The sequence below is a fragment of the Vicia villosa genome, unplaced genomic scaffold (genome assembly GCF_029867415.1).
Source record: "Vicia villosa cultivar HV-30 ecotype Madison, WI unplaced genomic scaffold, Vvil1.0 ctg.000364F_1_1, whole genome shotgun sequence".
NCBI classification, from domain to species: Eukaryota; Viridiplantae; Streptophyta; class Magnoliopsida; order Fabales; family Fabaceae; genus Vicia; species Vicia villosa.
The window spans coordinates 1002079-1023149 of NW_026705165.1; the positions used below are offsets into that span (position 1 = coordinate 1002079).

General features: G+C 32.7%; 2 protein-coding genes and 1 non-coding gene across 3 annotated transcripts; 2 read left to right on the forward strand and 1 right to left on the reverse strand.

Moving 5' to 3' along the window:
- The first annotated feature begins 1599 nt into the window (after positions 1-1599).
- On the forward strand, positions 1600-1750 carry LOC131627500 (small nucleolar RNA snoR145). The gene has a single exon (XR_009291487.1). It is a non-coding gene; the product is annotated as a small nucleolar RNA snoR145 (small nucleolar RNA).
- A 4067-nt stretch (positions 1751-5817) lies between these two features.
- On the reverse strand, positions 5818-8042 carry LOC131627460 (uncharacterized). The gene is made up of 2 exons (XM_058898313.1): positions 7504-8042; positions 5818-6414 (listed from the first exon to the last, which is right to left on the reverse strand). Exons 1-2 carry the CDS (start codon positions 7872-7874, stop codon positions 6012-6014), a joined length of 774 nt encoding a protein of 257 aa, XP_058754296.1. The 5' UTR covers positions 7875-8042; the 3' UTR covers positions 5818-6011.
- Positions 8043-12419: 4377 nt separating this feature from the next.
- Positions 12420-17007, forward strand: LOC131627493 (protein ABIL1-like). Its single transcript, XM_058898346.1, has 9 exons — positions 12420-12734; positions 13200-13282; positions 14006-14156; positions 14226-14325; positions 14435-14527; positions 14644-14728; positions 14832-14884; positions 15003-15109; positions 16568-17007. The coding sequence occupies exons 1-9, from the start codon at positions 12633-12635 to the stop codon at positions 16724-16726; spliced, it is 933 nt and encodes a 310-aa protein (XP_058754329.1). The 5' UTR covers positions 12420-12632; the 3' UTR covers positions 16727-17007.
- The last annotated feature ends 4064 nt before the right edge of the window (positions 17008-21071 follow it).

The following is a 21071-nucleotide window of genomic DNA, read 5'->3' on the forward strand; positions in this document are numbered from 1 at the left end:
AATGTAAACCAATAAATAAATATTACACATGCAATCAATTAAAATCTTTGTATTTACTATGTCATATCAATATTTTAAAAATAAAAAATGTGTTTTAATTGGATGCATGTCTCTCATTAGTTTATAGCTACTGTCATTTTTTTTCTCTTTCTTTTTCATTCATAATTATAATTTTGTTAGTTAAATTAATTTTTTATGTTAGTTTTGTAGTATGGTCAAAAAACTATATAGAAGTAAAAACTACAAAATTATATTAATAAAGGGTGTATATAGATCGTTGTCCCTGAACCTATGTTCCAACACTGTAATGTTGCAATCAAATGATGTATATAAATATATATCTCATTATGCTGATTTTGGATAATTTTGTTTTTAGAGTCCCAACTATTTACACAATTCACCTTTACTATTTCTCAACCAACTCTTCAATGTAGCATGACCAGATTCAACTTGGTTAGTTGTTGTATTTTCTAAGGTGTCTAAATTGACCGGTAAAAACACAGACAATCTTCTCCTGCACCTCCTGAAACTCATTACACATTTGACATGGAACTCTTTCGTAGAAGAATTTATTATAACATTCCAGACATCTATTATGCTTTTCAGTATTACACCAACTTTGATCAATTAGAAATATTCATTGAGTTGTGAATATTCCAGAAATACACTTTCGAAAAATTCAATGAATTGTGAAATCCATACAAAATGGTATTTTATTTTCAAATTTTTGCTTGAAAAATTCGAAACTGTACTTTTTTATTTATCACTAAGTTGTGAAATTCAAAAAATCATTGTAAGGTTGAGTTCAGAAATACACTCTAAAATCATTCTTGAAAAAATAAAAGTGTGTATCAATTAAACTGTATTTTAGTGTGAAACATATGTGCCAAAATCATGAATTAAGATGGGACATTTTCGATTTTCAAAGGGTGTCTCTCAGGGTGGGTTGGTGGGTGGGTTGGTGGGTGGGAAGAGTAATGTTAAAAAAATAGCTTACAAAAAATAATTATGGAGAATACAATTGGGCCTTAAAAAATTAAAATAATTGGGCCTTTAGGTTTAGCATTAGAGTGAGAATCCAGAATGATTATTGTTATATAAAGGAGCTTGCAGAATAACTTATCAACATATTCTGTAGCCATTAGGTTAACAGCCGCATCTCTCGTCTTTCACACCACAAACACTACTCGAATGCTTTCATCCGTTTTTTTCTCTCTATTTAACGAAACAAAAAAATCGTGTAATTGATGATTTATGCGATGAAGAGAAACAAACAAAAGGAAATCTGTGATTGCTGATCAATCAGCAAAATGATCCCTTTGTTTTGGTTCGTATTCACTGAGCATCACACGTCACAAAACACCTTCTCTATTTTTCGTTTATGAATAATTTTATTTAGTTTTTTTCATTTGAATCGAAGGTCCTATGGAGGAAACGCAATCAGTGCGTTTTTACTTCAAGTTTGCTTTCGTAAATTGAATCGAGATCTAGATCTCATTTCTGACCAAGTCTTTTATCAATAGCTTGGTTCATCTTTGATTTGGTTTTCGCACAATTATATTATTTTTCTTTTTCAAATTTTTAATTATTTTGTTGATAATGCGAAGATCCCAGCAGAGAGGCGAGTTACTCTTATTATTGAGGCCACTCTAACTATCAATTTTATTAACTTCGCAAATTGAATTGCCGAATCGTAGGATACCCAAATTTATCTTGTTTTGGCGTATCTTGAACCCTCGGCTAAATTTTCAATATAATTAAAATTGTTTTTAACTCTATCGACCTTTTTACTTTTTATTATTGGGAAAATAGAAAACACATTAATTGTTTTGAAGGTGAGTTTTGAACTATTTTTGTTATGTTCAAAATATTGAGATCTTACTTTACATTCACCCTCTGATAGTTAGAGGAAATTGTTGAATTTGTAATTGATATTATTTTTTGTAAATTAGACTTTTACATTCACTCTCTAATTCTCAAATTTGAAGGATTGAAATTTTGTTTTATTCTTTTGTAAATTATATATTTTGTTTTGTAAATTATACTATTATTTATTTTATTTTGTTTTGTAAAAGATTTATGAATTTGAATAAAATAAGATACATAAATACTTTTTTTTACATATATAGTCAAAAAGATTTAAGACTAATTTATTCATAAGATCAAGAATTTTCCTTTAACTACTACTTCCTCATTTTTAAATTATTAGGAGTAATTTTATAAAAAAAACATTTGTATAAAAGTTAATTTACAATTTTAATATATTATTAATAATTTTTTGTAAAAGACACTTCGAAGTTAAGGAATTATTGAGACAATTAGTGCAATACTTGGATTGCGCCATCATCAAATTGATGGTACCAAATTTTACCAAATTTGAACTATGACACATTATTTATTAGTGAAATAACACTGGAAGCTGTATTATTGACTTAATCTCTTAATCACTTGGATGGAAGCTGTATTATTGACTTAATTAGTCATTTTCATAAGAAGAGAGATGTTTGCCTTATAGCATTATTGACTTAATTAGTCATTTTCATAAGAAGAGAGATGTTTGCCTTAGCAAATTGAAATTGATCTTAGGCTGCCTCTACAAGTCCATTTGCTTTGGAATTTTATCTTCCCAAATTTTCACCTTTACCAACTTTTGAGTTTGGCTTAGCTTTTCAACTGCACCTCCAAATTCGTTTTTTAGGATCTTTGTCATCCCTAAATATTGATAAAAAAAGCTTACCCATAGAGTAATTTCGACTAAGTTTAACATACATACTTATCTCCTACCCTTGAGAGTCGGTCTCGAACAAGTTCAAATTAAATCCACCATTCTAGAAGGTGAAATGAAAAGACTTTTGATATTAACTAACTTTCTTTAGGTGTCGAAATCTTGTAGCTTGACCTTTCGTTCCAAAAGAGTCGAAAAAGAAGTGTCGAAATCTTGTAGCTTGACCTTTCGTTCCAAAAGAGTCGAAAAAGAAGGGAGATAGAAATTGTTAATAGAAACAAGGAAACTAACCACCCTAAGGAAACAAAAAAAGTACATTCTCTAAACCTTTTCTTTCTCTCAGGATCATAATTTTTATTTTCTTTACTCCCTTTTCACCCTTGTTCTAACTTGCAGAATCGAAAATGAGAAAGTAGTTCCAACACCACTACTCTAAAAAGAAAGCAAGGAAAGAGAAAACCTCTCTCGTTCTCGACAGAAAGGACCGAAGTTTTAACAAAACTTCGACAATTACCAATGTCCTATTTAGTAATAATTTGTTATAGTATACTCATAATCAACAATATCTGAGTTTGACTCTACAATTAAATAAAAGAATAATGAAGAAGAAGTTGAAGATGATGAGAAAGGTGATTATGAAGAAATGGAGGAAGGTGACATCATACCTCCTAAGTACTAGATACGGTGGCAAAGAATGGGTGAGGAATTACAACCTCGTCCAACCAAGAAGAAACAATCTCACAGTCTCAAAGCAAAAACCCAAAAAAGGCCAAGAAGAGCACAATTTGTTGTTGACGAGGTTAAACCACCACATCACTGTCACTTGATAAACAATTTGTCAAGTCCTTCCACTTGATGAAACACATCAAGCACCATCAGTTGAGTAACATACCAACCACCGTCACTTGATAAAATTCTTGTCAAACATCATCGCTTGAGCAAACACATCAAGCACTACACTTAAATAATACCAAATAACACCACTTGATAAAAAACTTATCAAGTACCATCACTTCAGCAAACACATTAAACACCATCACCTGAGTAACATACAAAGCACCGTAATTTGATAAATTACATATCCTAGAACATCAATACTAATGAAGACTCCTCTTAAGAGCGTCGTTAACATCAAAATCAATTTAATATGTTACTGCAGTCTTCATACCTGCAAACACATTGATTCACATTTCTTACTGTATTTCATATTATTCATCGCTTTTCTCATAAGTATGTTAAAACCTTAAGCTACAATGAAAAATAAAAACAACAACATAAAATCTTCTTGTCTTAAATCTCGTTCTATCATCCATTCTTTAGTATGCTTGCCATTATATAGTATTGATAATGGATATGTTTTAAGCATTTAACTATCCATCTCATTCATTTATCATGAAATCCCATCTTTGTCATAACAAAGTCAAGCAAATTTCAATCAACCGAGTTGTAAGCTTTCTAAAAGTCTGCTTTAAATAATAACACTTCTTTTTATTTCTAGCTTCATTCACAATTTTGTTTGCAATTAAGATCTCGTCAAGAATTTTCCTATTTGATAGGAATGTCGTCTATGTTTATGATATAAGTGACATATCAACAAAATTAGCCTATAATCTAACATCTTCACCGGGTTTCTCTTCTTCGGTATCAACACCATAAAAGAACAATTAGTGCCCTTAACCATCCTTCCATTTATGTGAAATTTTACCTTTACCCTAAACAAGTATTGAATGCTATCCTCTGAAACTATCTCATTCCCACAAGGCCACAATGTTCTTTGAACTTTCTCTGAATTTGCTCTTACATCACTTGTTAAGTATCAACGAAAAAAATGCTTAAAAGTCTCATATTTGTTTCCTTCAACTTTGTTACCTTTCTTCCATTCATGTCAAAACTTAGGATTTCATTATCTTTTTTCTCTTGTTCAAGCATCTATGAAAATACTTGGTATACATCCCCGTCCTTTAACCATCTTGATCGAACCTTTTGCCACTTAATATTGCAATTAAGTCTCAAAAAATCGTGTAATTTTGCTAAAATATCCCTTGAGCTTCATCCCCTTCTCTGATTTCGCCTTAGATCTCTAATTTATTTAGTTTTTCCTTTACTTCTATGATTCTTCTTTCCATATTATGAGTCTGTTTCTTGTGCCATTTGTTGAACATTTCCTTGATCTTCTTTAGCTTTTCTTTCAACACAAACATTCCACACCCTTCCACCTTCATGTCTCGCTAGTTATCAATGACGAAGTTATGATATCACTTGCAAATCCTTCCAACAATTTATCTTACGAAAAGGTTTTGGTCCCAATCTTAAAGTGATTTGCATAACATGATAGGACAATGATCATATCATTCCTTATCTAAGCACCACTGATAACATTTTGGCCAGATTCTAAACTATTTGCCTAATATAAGGAACTTATTCAACCAATTCATCACTAAGCCCCTGAGTCTAGACCATGCGAGCCTTCTGCCACGAAGCAAAAAATCTACCAACTCCGCCTCTGATATGAAATTGTTGAACTCTTCCACTCTGAAGTTGCATGCACATATAAACTAATCATCCATATTCATAAGTTACACAACCATAATATTTAGGGGAGTTTTAATACTTCTTAAATAAACATGAAAAACATTTTCGGAAGGATATTTTAGAAATGATGAAAATGAAAAATTTGAGGGTATTTGATATTATTGAGAAGAAGATTAAGAATATCCATAACTATGTAAAATTATACAACTCATTTTTCTTTCAATGAACCAACTATAAGGCTCATTTCCGTCTAGTTGAACCATCAATAAGGCTCATTTTTATTGATTGGAACAACAATTTGGTCTGGTTATGAGTTGATCTAGGGAGAAGTTGAATGTTGATATGTGTGATTGTCAATATTAGATATAGTGAGAAGCAAAGGTTGAAAAATGGTAAGTATAATTTTTAATTTTTCTGTCGTCATTAGTGGAAAATTGCTGATATAAAGATAAAGAAAGACCGAAGTAGAACATAGCGAAATGTAATACTTGGTGTGAATTGTAAATTACGCCCGATGCCATTAGGTTGAAGACACTTCTACCTAAGTATTGGGTATCACATGTTGGAAAAAAAAATCCTTTAAACTGGTGCCAGTAGAACTGGGAAGCATTATTTACATATAAGCCATTAGGTCTAAAGAAAAATACAGTTTTCTCAAGGGTTTATGTTACAACAAGGTGCTAAATCTCTAGCTTAATGTATACCATAATATGCACAATTTGGTCCAAAACTTTTTGAAGAGTATGAGTAGCTTTTACTTTCTCTTAGCAGATGAAGATACTTCAAAGTAAGTTGGTCCAGGGGTCTGCGGGCAGCTAAGAGATTGAATCAATTCTTCCATACCCATCACTTTAAACCTGGGAGGTTTTTTCAAAGCAACGTTGTCAACCCGATGCTCGTAAATCTTACCCTGTTTATCAAGTTTATACTCAGATGTCCCATCAAACCTACCGTGGCTTTCCCATGGAACTCGGGGGATCCCGTGAACGGTCCAGCGAACCATAATTACATTCTCAACAGGCTGCCACACACTGTTTATGTCTATCCATAAAGCTTTGAAAAATATCTTGCCATGAAATCGTAGGTTCCAGAATATGGATTTGTAATTCTCAATACCCATAAACGTATTCAGAGGATCCTTCAACACAATATCATCCCTGGAAAAAACAAAAACAAATTTAGCAGATCAGAGTAGAGAAACATGAATATGGAGTTTATTATATTAAAACAAGCATATAACATAACCAAACTATATCATGTTCCAAGCAACTAGTGGGAAGACATATTGTATTTCATACATTGAATGAGGGTAGAAAGAGGCTTAGGTCCTATGAAGCACGAATACCGGAAACACGACACCGATACTGACACGTTGACACCGGAAACACGACACCAATACTGACACGTTGACACCAGAAACACGACAACAATATTGAAACATCGACACCGATAATAATTTGAAAAAATGAATACATCAAATGTAATCACAAGTGTCGGACACAGACACCAACAGAGACACACAGGTCTCTCTAGAAATAAGTATGCCCAGTGACAAAGACTCCAAGAAGTGTAGTTTGGCCCTACTGGTCCCTCCCATTCCAAACACCGGGATGCTAAATCACACTAAAATATGTTTGAACCTCTTTTGACTTTGAGTTATAGCATTGAGCATAGCAAGGGTACCATGCAATAACTCACTGATCATGTTTGTTTTCGAATCTCTATTCTCAATGCTAATATTTTATGCATTCCCAATGTGAAAATTGCCCATAAATCCCCCTTCGATGTTCTTCCCCTCCCTGCACCGCCCCCACAATAAACCCAAAAAATGATTGTTTTCTAATTTGGAATAGTGATCTTCAACCAAAGAGTAACAACAACCGCACAGAAGGTCACTTGTTCATTTGAATGAATCACTACAACTCCAGAGATTACTTGCCAATTTGCAATATTACAGCAACACCAACCAAACCTTATCCCATTAAGTAGGGTCGGCTACCTGAATCAACTTTCACCACAATCTTCTATCTAGGACCCAATTCACAAAATTGAACAATTTTTAATTGATGATCACAATTTCGAGAATCAATATCTTCCAAACTCATCCTTGAAAACCTATCTCAAAATTGATTTCTATCATCTACATATCAGTATAGACTAAGTAAAATCATAACATCCTTCTACACTAAAAAAGCAATAACATAGAGTTACGCAAAATCATGAAATAAATGAAGCAAAATCCAAACCTATAGATATCAAAGCTAAGCTCCTTGTAAAACAGATCAGGAAACTCCTCCCTCAAAGTTCGTATAGCATATCCCATATTCACATAGTAATTCTGTTTCTCTTCCTCTTCCTCTTTCCTCGACCGCGAACCACTCTTCACCGGAACCGAAAACTGACCAAACTGCTTCACGTTCCTATCCAAATCCAAATCCAAAACCGCACAATCCTTTACCTCGTTGGAAAATTTCACCCCGTTCTTTGTTCCAATTGCGTTCAATTTCGCATAGGGTTTGAAATAGTGAAGTTTCCTCAGTTTAGGGTTAGGGTTAGGGTTTTGTGCGAATTTAGCAGCAAGAGCGTGAATCTCTGGGGAGTGTAATAGAAGCGCCATTGAAAAAGCTTAGAAAATAATAAAAGAATTTAAAAGGAAAATTCGATTATTTAATGAAGTGAAAAAGGAGATTAAGTTATGGATAATTGGATTAATTGAGTTATTAAGCGGGAAAATGTGTGATGGGTTGGATTAGGATTTAGGATAGATATTTTGTGCTTTTTTTTTTTTTGATAAATGGAAAAGGTAGAAGACTTTTGTGGGGGAAAAGAAAAAGTAGATAAAATGGATATAGATGAAGAGAAAGAAACAAAAATGAGGATAGTTATGTGTTGTGGAGTGATAATGAAAAGGGTGTAATAATTGGTGATGAATAATTTAGAATGATTTCTATGTTGGTTATATTGTAATTTTATTTTTCTCTATTTGGAATAGTTTGAAAAGTTTCATATTATCTTTCATAGTTTATAGAATTTTATGGTGTTAATCTTTTAGAAATCTTAACTCAAGAGCACTTAAAATATTAATGGTCTCTTCCAATTTCACTAGACACAAAAGTGTTACATTTTTTTAAAGAAAAAAATTCTAATCATATGTATGGGAAAAAATTAAAGAAGCAATTTATTTAGAGAAAAATCAAAGAAAAAAAAGAAGAAGTTGTTTTAACTGTCCATTACTACTAAGGTATTTATGAGTTATGTATGTAAGGTGAAGGATTAAGTTGACTACTATTTGATATATAAATTGAAAATAGTGAAAAAGTAAATAGTCATCATTGTGCAACATGGTTACTAGGATATCAAGCGAGTTTCGATAGATTCGGAAAGTTCAACTGACGTCATATTCTATATAAAGAAGACTCCTCTTCATTTTATTTTACACCATATTTTTTAATATAAACATCTATATTATTTTTCTACTCCCTATGTTTTTGAAATTTCCTTTTCATTATAATTGTTGTAGTGCTTATAGACTGAAAAACTATTCTAAGAGTTGTGTTGTACTTATGATGTGTTTAATCTCTTGTATTCAAGTGTGTGTTTATCTTGTGTAAAGGATTTAACGATTGTAAGTTAAACCTTAAAAAAGCTTGGGTGAAGATTTTGAGCAAAGTATGTGTAATAGCTCAATTTGTAGGTTCTTGAGTTAAGCCTATGTGAGGTTCTTGAGTTAAGTTTGCGTAAAAACTCTATTTATAGGTTCTTGAGTTAAGCCTGTGTAAAAGTTTTTTTTTTTGTTGAAGGTTCACAAAGTGATCCTATAAAAAGCTCAAGTGTGATTTTATTGAAACTCTCAAGAGAAAACTCTTAGGGAGGCAAAAGTAGGCCATGTAGTTGGACCGAAACTATGTAAATATCTATTACAATATCTCTATCCTTTCTCTATTTATTTGCCGTTATTTATTTTATTTTCGTTGTATATTTATCTTCTTTTCCATCTTCTTTCTATCTTTCTATTGTCATTTCTTTATTTGTTTATCAAAACTAATATAACCATTTTAAAGACTAAAATTTTTATAAATTATTTTTGAATTTCAAATAACACAACTCAACCCTCTTCTTTTGTAACTCAACCCTCTTCTTTTGTTTGAAGTCACTTGATTAGCAAAAGTAATTTAACAATTTGACATGCATCATCAACTTTATGAGAATAAAATTTGTCATCTTAGAAAAATGACCAACAACAAAAAAAAAATACTATCATTGGCATGTGTTTTCTTAGGTATGGCTAAAACAAAATCCATGGAAAAATTAACCCAAGGAGAAAAAGAAATAGAAAGAGGGCTATACAAACCATGAAAGACGCTTTTAGATTTAGCTTTCTTACAAAATTATATACCTAAAACAATCTAAATGCACATATATTAAATTCATCATATTCAATTTCAAAAATTTGCACCATAAGCACCCTGTAATTCATCTAACATATCATCAAGCAGGTGTATAGAATGCCTATGCTTAATAATAATGTTATTAATGATAGGACAATCGATGCACTTTCACCACATGCCATTTTTTTTAAGATTGAAATTACTCATGACACATGAACAAAAACTCGCATGAATCCAACCATTTTCTAAAAGTGTTTGGATTTGTCTTCAATTCATTTTATTTGTTCAAAGCTTTTAGGTATAGATATGCTGTGGAGGAGTTTCTTAGGAAACACATCATAAAAATCTTTCAAAAGACAATCAAATGAAAAAGAAATAGCATTGTTTATTGTGTGAAGTAGACAATCACACATCATTGCAATAAAGAAAATATAAAAGGGTATGTACCTTTCTGTCAAAATCCACATCTGAGAAAATGAAAGAAGACCTAATTAAATATGTATATTCACACATTGGTGGGTAACAAATCTGTGTCGAATAATAATACCCCTACTTTTTGTATGTATAGCCTTGCTAAAATACTCAATTTGTTTGTTTGTTTTTTTCTATTAAATGATAATGAGATTTTAGATGATAGTAGTAGTCTTTAAGGGTGTGCAAGAAGATAGGGTCTCACATTTTTTTTCATGTTTAAGCTATGATAAAAAAGACCCTCAGTTATATATTTCACTACTAATTTACACTTAAATAGGACCCCTTAACAATTTTTCACAATTCAATTGAAGATAACTTCAACTTCTTACACAGGGTCTCTTAAAAATTTGAGACGGCTCTAAGTATTTATCATCACATCTTCGTATAAAATATATTCTCAAGTTTTTTTAATATACACGATCAATTATTCATAAATTCTTTTATGTGTTTTGAAAGTTTTAAATTAATTTTTCTTACATATTTGTTTTTATAAAAGATATTTTTTTACAAGTTAGAAAAGAAAATATAAAAAAAAAAGGCAAAAGTTATTTAAAAAATAAAATCACTGAGTAGAAAAGTGATGATTCTAACAAGAGATTTTACAAAGAACTGTATGCCGCATCGTTAACAACCTCATGTTTTGCTAGATAGTCAACACATAAACATTCTTCTTTTGAAGAGTATAAAAAAAAATTTCTTTAATGTTGTGAAAATTGAGGCATAGTGATGCTAAACATTAACAAACTATGAGATAAGCTTGATAGTAGAGATGAAATCAGAATAATACATCAAGTCTTTGATGTCAAGTTCCCAAGTCATACACAATCCATGATATATAGTGTCATTAGCTCAACAAGAAGGATATTGGAATAACCAATATTCGCCGCAAAATTGTGAATCCAAGCATCATCAGGATTTCAAATCAATCCACCAAAACTCGAGACGCCGAGATTACCGAGGCTACTGCCATATTCTTTCATCCTTGACAGGACTTAAGATTCCCTAGTAGGAAGGTGGACCAACTTAAGTAAATGCATTGTCAAGACCGCTCGCTCACTTTAGCAAAAGTAGAAGTAGTGGAAGAGTAGACATAATCCACACACAAGAAGATGGAGTAATTTTCTGGGACTTGTGAGTACTCTTTTGTATTTCCCGCCCATGATGCACTAACTTTTTAAGTGCATGGAAGACAACTGTTTTAGACCGGTCATATCGTGCCCGACCGACCACCGCAGAGAGGCCACATTCCTTCCCATATCTTCTTATCACAAGAAAATTATCATCCTAATGATCACGAAGGACCCAACTTCAAAGTACATCCAATGACGCTTCACAATTCACTTCACTCTTCTTCGTCACATAATGACTTGAGCATTGAAGTGACAACCTTGTAGGTTTCCCCAACTCTACACACCGGAAGCTCTGGTCCACCGTTACACCGCTTCTCAACTCACTTTTTGTTTCTGAATGGAACAAAAGGTAAAAATAGTTTAAAGGTACAACTTTAATCAAATAATTGAAATAATCAAATTACACACAAAATTATAAACAACAAAAAATCAAATCACATACATATCAAATTTAATGGAACCAGAGTCGTCTCAGTTTTCTGAATGTTATGTGTAAATTAGTCGCAGTTTAGCTATATGGCAAAATAAATAGAGGTTCTATTTAACTATAATTTAACTGTAACAAAATATTTTTAAAAATCCTATGCAATTGTGGTTTAGTCGTAATAAATTTTAGCCAGTGTAAAATAATCTATTGCACGCCTTTAAAAATTTTGGTGAATAAAATATAAAAACTACTCATTAGAATTTTTAGTATTTGTTTATAATATTGGTTTGTATGTGTGATCAGTTGTCAATAAGCAATTTGGATCTATTTTATGAAATAAGGTACATTTGTAATTTTTAATTCACTTTATATTTTAGTAGTATTTGGTGAGTTCAAGTTGCAACAATGATGTATAAGTAATTAAGTACACTAGCAACGTATATAAGAAAAACAGAAAGTTGTACACAAAAAAAGAAGGAAGAAAAAACAAAAAGCAATGCATTATAGATTTACAATTTTACATATAATACACAAATACATTATGTATGCATTGATTACAATGATGCAAACAATTATTTTTTTCTGAATCTCATTGCATTGCAAGTGAGTGGCGTTAGGTCAACCGTCAACCCATAAGGACACTTTCGTCTTTTAACCAAACCCACCGTCGGGTACTAAATGGAGTGAAGTAGAAGTTAGTTTCAACTAACTCACCTGCCACCTGGCATTTCCATTAAATACTCACTCTCATTTCTCACTTCAAAAAATTAAACTCTCTCTTTCTCTCTCTTCTTTTCTCCTTTTCATTATGAAATTAATCATAACAGCATCAATGGCGGTTCAACCGCATTTCTAATTCTAATCACATTCTTCTTTTTCAATTCGAACGATCCAAGTCGTTGATTCGTTAGTTAGTTGAGTTAGTTGAGTTTGTTACGTTTCTGTTATAGTTAGCCATGGAGTTGGAGCACCCAACGACGACGTTTCACAACAACTCTGCTATGACCTTCGATGAAGTTTCCATGGAACGCAGCAAAAGCTTCGTTAACTCCTTGCAGGTTCTCTCTCTAATAGTTCTCACTTTTTTCTTTTTTTTTTCTTTGAGTTTTTTTTTTTATATTTATATATTTTTTTGAGTTCAGATCTGTATTTGTTTCATTTTTTTGGGTGAAATTTGTATCTGGCATATTTTGCTGTGTTTCTTGCCAATTTTGTTTTGTGATTGTGATTTTACTCAAGATTAATGCTGGAGAAACTGTTTCTAATAGGCTTGATCCAAAGCGGTAGAAACGGAAATTTGAAAAATGTTGCAAAAACTCAGGCCTATAATCGCTTATCAAAATAAGCGCTTATGTACAGACTTACATCTGTATAAGTAATAGTTATTATCACTGTTTAAGGGATTAACATGGCTGTTTAATTTGTAATGGAACTGTTTGATTTTTTTTCCTCTTTTTGATTATTGTGGTTACTATTTAAAACATGCGTTGACAATCATTATCCCTATATTGTGGTAATTTCAGGAACTTAAGAACCTGAGGCCTCAACTTTATTCTGCTGCAGAATACTGTGAAAAATCTTATCTCCATAGCGAACAGAAACAAATGTAAGGATTTCCTTTTTGTTAATGGTTTTTTTTTTCAACTGGTTCTTGAAGGCGGCCTTAACCCCCTTATTTTGAAGCTCCCGCAACAGGACAAACAATTAGTTACCAATTAAATTTTTTCTTCTAGTTAATTCTTACCTGGGTTGCAACTGTTACCAATTAAATTTTCCTTTAAAGTCTGCTTCGGCATTTCAATATATGCTAGAACTTATGAAATGCTAGTGACTTGCTTTGAGGCTATATGTGAATAAAATGAAATAAATTTTGGATAAAAAGCATGCTTAAATTTGTTCTGTATTTATTTTATTTTATTAAGATGGTTTGTAATAACAAACTTGGGATGGTTTGTGATGTGGAAACTTAAAGAGCATTGACTGTTTCTTTTGTAATGTATTTTTGGGGTACTGAATCCTTAGCATCAAATAGTATCCCCATAATTAATATATATGAATGCTGAAGCATTCACAATACCGATTCTTAAAAAGTAAGATCATTTTTCATTTGTGAAATTAGTGAAGAAGAGTGTTATAGTATTCCTAAAAGGATTTGAGTCCCTCAAAATTTTGATGACTAGTTGAGGAAGATTCCTTTGGTATTATAGGATCCTGTACACTCTTCTGGTAGATATAAACGGGTGCCATTGTCACTAACATTTTCTTTTCACATATTTTTGTGTTTGAGCTGTATTGAATTTTCCTTAGCTATATGCTATTAATGCATTAGGGTACTTGACAACCTAAAAGATTACGCTGTAAGAGCCCTAGTGAATGCTGTTGATCATCTTGGAACTGTTGCATACAAGTTAACTGACCTTCTTGAGCAGCACACATTGGATATCTCAACTATGGATTTGAAGGTCTCTACGATAAATCAGGTAATGCAGATTTTTTTTTAGATATTATGTTTTGATAGACATATAAGTAACATATTTTCTTAATAACAGAAACTTCTTACGTGCCAAGTTTATACGGAAAAAGAAGGTCTTCGGCAGCAGCAATTGTTGGCTTTCATTCCCAGACATCATAAGCACTATATTTTGCCAAGTAGGCCTTACTGCTTTTATGTTTGTCTGGATGAGATTGTAGCACTACAAATCTATACCGGTAGTTTTTACTAACAATTCTGTGCATTTTGTTTAACATTGCAAGCTAGACTCTGTAAATAAAAAGGTGCATTTCAGTCCGCACATACAAATTGATGCAAAACAGAATTCATTTCAAACCAGAACTCGTTTTCAATCTTCAGGTGTGTGGTGGGGGAAATTTCGTCCCTCCAAGTGTTTTTCGCGTTGATTCTGGCCGTGGTTATGTTTTCACAAATGAATAGCATATAACTAATTGGAATATGTATTTGATATCTAGGTAACCCTCCAGCAAAAACTCTTTCATGGCATTTAGCATCAGAGACTAAGTCTACATTGAAAGGGACTCCGCATGCTTCCCCAAAGTAAGTTCAATATTTTTTTAGTATGAGGCTGTACTATATTACTGTAACTTTGGTTTCAGCTCTAAACATGAATGGAATTATCATATGGCATCTTCTTTTGCAGCATCGAGAACCCTAAATTTTCTGCCAAGGCCTCTGGATTTTTCCACCTGTTAGGTTTGTGATTTAGTTGTATCTCTTGTATATATAATATTTCAGTTAGACAAGCCACGTGATGATTATTTCTTGATGTGTAAGTTATATCTCCTTATAGTCTTTGGTTATGTGCCTGCAGACAATGAAGAGAGCACCTGGACGAAGTCCTCACCAGCACAAGTTCACTTACCAAATGGAGTTCCTACTTCTACTATACATGCCCAAAATTTTGGCGGCACACGCAGGGTAATTGCATATTAATTTTAAGAACTGAAAGTGGCGGTGCCACGTTTAATGGCCAACTTGTGATTGTCATTTATCTATTGTTTGCCAGTGTTCTAAAACCTGTTTGTTAATCTTTTGCTGAACCTGCTTGGCTAGCACTTGGTTTAAAAGGAAAAAGGTGTTAAATTTCTATTAACGGTTCATGTAGGCAATAAGCTTTGCATTGTAGTAGTTTATAGAGTTCTGCATTTTAGTAGTAGCCAATATAGGGCGTAGCTGCTACATTATGGACATAAACACTAGTTCATAGCATTTATACCCGATGTCTAAGCTTCTTGAGAGAATGAGAGCTTCAACTGATATTTATACCACATTGCTTTAGAACTGCTGCTTCATAGTATATCCAGGCAAATGTTCTTTATCTCTTTAACTAACATAAGTTTTTAGCAAGAAATGATTGATTGAGAAGTGTTCTCCTCTAGTCGGTAGAAGCAGTTCATATTGTTAGTATGATGTTCTTACAAAACGATATAACTGTGAATACTTTATGGTTGTGTTGGATTATGTCTCTGTATTTATTCCCCTTTGAGTGTTAGTTCAATGGTAGAAATAGTTAAGGATACTATAATTAGAAAAAGTTAAATGTAATTAAATGCAATAAAGTCATATTTAAAGTATCGACGCATTGAATGCACGTGTTTCAAGAAAACATTTCTATAAATAGCTTATTAACTTGTGCCCTTGGGGCACATGTTAGCTTTTTCCATAATTTTATCATGGGGACAACTTCTCTACCCATCACAAAAAGATGGGTAGTGTACTTTCCACCAATCAGATGACACCATTTAATTTTTATGTATTTAATTATTTATTATATAGATTAATTGTTTGATGTTTTCAATGCATTTTACACTAAAGGTAACCTTACCCAACTTTTTGAGTTGGGTAAATAAGAATTCACCTTTTATCATTTCATATCGTTTGCACTGAGAAACTTTGGTTTGAGGATGACTGGTCATGTTCCAATTGCATATGCATCACATAAATAAAAGAACTTTCATCTGAGATTTTTAACTTGAGTTACAATGTCATTAAATGAGATAGGAAGATGCATGGTTCTTCAGTTCTAGAATGGTATCCCAACTGTTTCTGTCTCTGGCTGGCTGACAATAAAATTAATATATAGAAGACTATGACTGTAAAACATTTAATGCTCTTGAGTTTTGAATGGTTGTTTCTAGCTTGGAAAAAATGGCTTTTCATTTTAGTTGACTTGACTTGCACCAAACCCAATAATTGTTACCATACTTTATCAAATGGTGAAAACCAAATATTTGAAACTGTAATCAATATTTCTGGCTAGCCATTTTGCTCTACCACTATAGTTGAAGGGTGTATTTATACTTTATTCATGTTATCTTTGTTTTTGTAAAATGTAAAATAAATGTTGTCAATAAGTTACTGAGTCTCTGCCTGCAGGATGCTTTGGATGGTTCCAAACCAATGACAGGGTTCAGGTCATTCGACAATGCAAATCGCCGCGAGTCTGCCCAAACTCCTCCTCGCAGCAGAAGTGTGCTATCAGCTTTCTTTGTCAAACAGAAAGCACCAAAATTGAAGACTAGTTCTTTCTCATGAATCATAAATACCACAACCTAAGGATGTGTAGATGTATTGTTTTTTAGATACAGAGGATTGAAGATGTTCCTTTATTCTACCTGGATGCTTAATTCTTTTTCCTTTAACTATGCCTCCATTAAATGCTCAGAAATTAGAAATAATTAGCTTTTGGTCCAAGCCTTTGAATAATGATATTGTATAGTAATTGGCAATGATAATGGTTGGAATCTTGACCTTCTACTAGCTCAATGTTACCTTTGTGAATTGTGATCTATATGCATTTCTTTCCTTTTTCTCTACTTATTTACTGTGATTTATATCCCTCTAATGTTCTAAGATAACATGTGTATTTCTGGTATGGTATTCAAAAAGGGTTTATTAACTTTCATGTCCTTAAGAGTTTTGGCGTTTGGGGAAAATTTCCAAGATGAAGTCTCATTCTTGTGTCTAACCCATTTTGTAGCACCACTAAATTTGCATTAATTCTTGGCCAGAGTGTGTGAACAAGAATCTCTTTGAGATTGCTTTTGCTTATATAGGTTTCTTCCTAGTAAAGTACATTGGCCCTTTTTTCTTCTTTTTTCGTTTTTTTCTTTTTTTTTTCCTTCCTTTTTTCTTTTTATAGACTTGTTTGTGCATTTTAATAAGATTCTTTTTAAATTGTGGAGTACTCCACTTAAGTTTTTTAAACACAAAAATGACTATTTATGTCACGCATAGGAGAGATAAGCTTTTTATATTCGCGTGAGAATTGGTCCGTAGTCGACCGCTTAGGCGGTTGCCAAGGTCGCATCCTGGCGAGAGCTGCCCAGGAATTCATTCGCTCGTTGAGGATTATGCTCTTGCTGTTTCGGTGTCGGACTGATATAGGGGAACGTATTTTCTGTATTTTATTCATCACTCAGTAAGTGAGGGGAGTTTATTGTTTGTATCATTTTCAGGCTCAGGCTTTTAGTATCTGTTATGTAAATTCTGGTTTAGGAGGCTGGGTAATTTGCTGTCACGAACAATTGTGCTATGGTCCTGACTGTATGTGGCATCTCTTGTGCCTTTTTTTCAGTATAATGTTATTTTGCTATTTCAAAAAAAAAAAAATATATTGTCATTATGAGACCTATAATTATAAGAACAATTATGAAAAACTAATACTCATTGTTGAATGTGATTTTGAGTTCTATAAATTTAGTAACGGTAAGAAATTTAAGAAACTTTAAAGATTGCATTACACTATTTCTATCATCATTATATTAAAACACAATTATAAATTAATTAATTTACATCTAATCACCTATTTTGTAATATCATTAAAATAATGAAGAGTGCTGTTTGAAAAATAATTATAATTAAATGTTCAATTGATTATATATTCATAATTAAATACAATATTAAATTATAGTTTTTTTTTATACGCATTAAATTATAGGAGTAAATTAATTCATTGATTTTTTCTCTCTCTTACACAATTCATTGTCCAAAGTGTGAAATTACTTATTTTATTAGTTTTTTAAACAAAATAAACTATAAAATGAAATTAAACAATAAAATATAGTATAAAAATAAAATAATACATATAATAAATATATATATATATATATATATATATATATATATATATATATATATAATAATAATAAATTATATAATAAAACAAAATTTGAAATATTATAGTTTAAAATTATGTACCTGTAAATGTAGTGCTATGAATAGTAGATGTGGCTAAATGAAAACTTACAGTTGCACAGCTTTAATGAATTAAAAATTGAAAAGGCAATGTTCAAATATTATTTATGACTTTGGTTTCAAATTGCAACGTTTCAATTTTAATTATCACTATTAATAACCTATGTTTCCTAAAAAGGAAAATATTAATGGGCTTATAAAGTATTTAATGTCTCTTAACCAATGCTCCTAGGGCACTGGATAACATTACCCAATAATGAAATATCAAGGAAAATGATTCATTCTCTTCCTTTTAATATTGTTCTATTTTGGAGTCAGAATTAAGAGTATGTTGGTGGTGAAGAATCTTGATCGGGTGGAATTAGTCATTGATACGACGCTGGGTGGGGTGGGTGGATCTGTAAAGTTAGTACCCTAATGCTAGGGATGGTAACGGGTCGGGTCGGGTGCGAGTTTCGCAATACCCAAACCCGCACCCGAAATCGACACTAGAACCCAAACCCAAATGTTGTTCGGGTGACAAAATAACATCCACGCCCACACCCGTTGGGTTCGGGGTTTTTTCACCCAAACCCGAACCCGCAGCAAAATAAATAAAATACATTTTTTTCTACAATTTTCCTACAACTTTCCACAATATATATATATAAGCAGGTATGATTTCGGGTGCGGATTTTACACTACCCAAACCCGCACCCGAAATATCGGGTGGCACCCGAACCCAAATCCAGTCAACTCGGATTTTCACCCGTTGACTCGGGTTCGGGTACGGGTGGGGCCCCGCGAGTTTGGGTCAGCTTGCCATCCCTACCTAATACTCAAGTCATTTCGGAATTTAATATGGGTGTAGTCAAAAGTGGAGATCAGAAAATAGAAAATGTACCTTGAATATTTCGTGAGATGACTTTTATACATTGGATCACTTGGAGTAGATTGACATCAGTTTGACCTAAGCTCCTTGGACCTTTGGTCGGCCTAAAACAATTTCCCCTGAAGCTTGTCGGGCCTTAATGAGTCGAGGAAGTCTTTAGAAGTCGCACCCGACTTAAGAAGATGTCATTCAATTCGCTTTGAGTCGAAAGTGGAAACACTTGGAGTTAGTTGAAAAAATGGTGGATGGACCAGCGCATTAAGTACTTTTCCATCATTGAAACATTTCACTTTTTTTCAGGCACGCAGTTCTAGGAGCACAAATTAAGTTAGTTTATTTTAGAATAATAGCTCTGATATTGTAACATCGGGGTTTGGATTCTTTTGCTATGTTCTCTACTTTGTTTTAAGTCAAAAAATCTTACCTAATTGTTATGTTTTGGATTTCAACTCTATTTCGAAATAAAAAATTGAGTATTATGTTGGTGTTACACCCTTGTCTTATTTTCTTATAATATGTAATGCTTTTATAAAGGAAGAAAAAAATTATATCGGGTTTAAGGTGTTACAAAACCTACATCAAGAAGTGTGAGCAATGTTAGAAGCATGGGGATTTCCACCTCGCTCCTCTATACGAGCTCAGTTCATAAACATGGTGAAGTTTATCCACGGGAAATAGACATTTCTTAATTCATTATCATCGACAACTAGATCCAATTCACAGATAAGAACTTAAAGAAACCCTTCAAATATCTCAAGTTCAAGCACCCGTTCACGCCGGTAGAACACCCCAAGAGCTATGGGCAAATTGAAGTCGCCAACTAAATTTTGTTGAGAGGATTGAAGATAAAACTCTAAGGGGACGAAAAAACATGCTTGAGGAGCTCCCTCATGTTCTCTGGGCATACCGAACTACGTGTCATTTGGCAACTAGTAAAACACCCTTCTGGCTTTTCTATAGCACCAAGACTGTCATCTTGGTTGACGTAGGGAAACTCTTATGGAGAACAACGTATCATTTGCAGGATAAGGATAATTCACAAGTCATCAAGGAAGAATTTGATCTCTTAGACAAAAGAAGATGATTTGTAGCCTTCACTGGTGTTGTCATTAAGCAATTATCCATTGCCAAATAGAACAAAAAGGTTAAAGCCTGAAGTTTCCAACTCGATGATCTTGTATTGTATATAGTCGACATTGAAATAAAAAATGTCAGTGAAGAAAAGCTTGTTACTAATTGATAGGGACTATATTGGGCATGGGCTAGTACGAGCAAGGGAGCTTATACCTTTGAGGCCTTTCTTAGGGAACTCTTCCCAAGGACATGGAATGCTACCCATGCAGGATCAAAGTAGAAGAAGTTTACTGTGAGGAACCCTTAGCGGTGGTAAAAGGCGCATTAACTCAACAACCTTAGCAGCTCTCTTCATGGACACCTCTTAGGCTAAGTCTCCATCTCGACTAACAACATCTCCAAACAACTTCATCCCTAACATCGGCCTCCTAATGTTCGAAGAAACAATTTCTTGCAAAGTTTACTATCATCACACAAAGACTAAAAGATTTCACTTTCACAAATATTCAATTTGAGACATAATTATAAACTCGTCTTTCAAATGGTGTTAAATATTTTAATCACCACCTCTAAATTCCCTACGAAAGTCTCGTCATTAAGATATCATGGATAAAAAAACTTACTATTAAAAATTGAAAACATAAATGTGAAGAAAGATGGGATAGATGGATGATTTATGAAATACCTACGAAAAATAGTAAATGTTTGTCATTTTGTAAGTTAGTATCACATTAACTC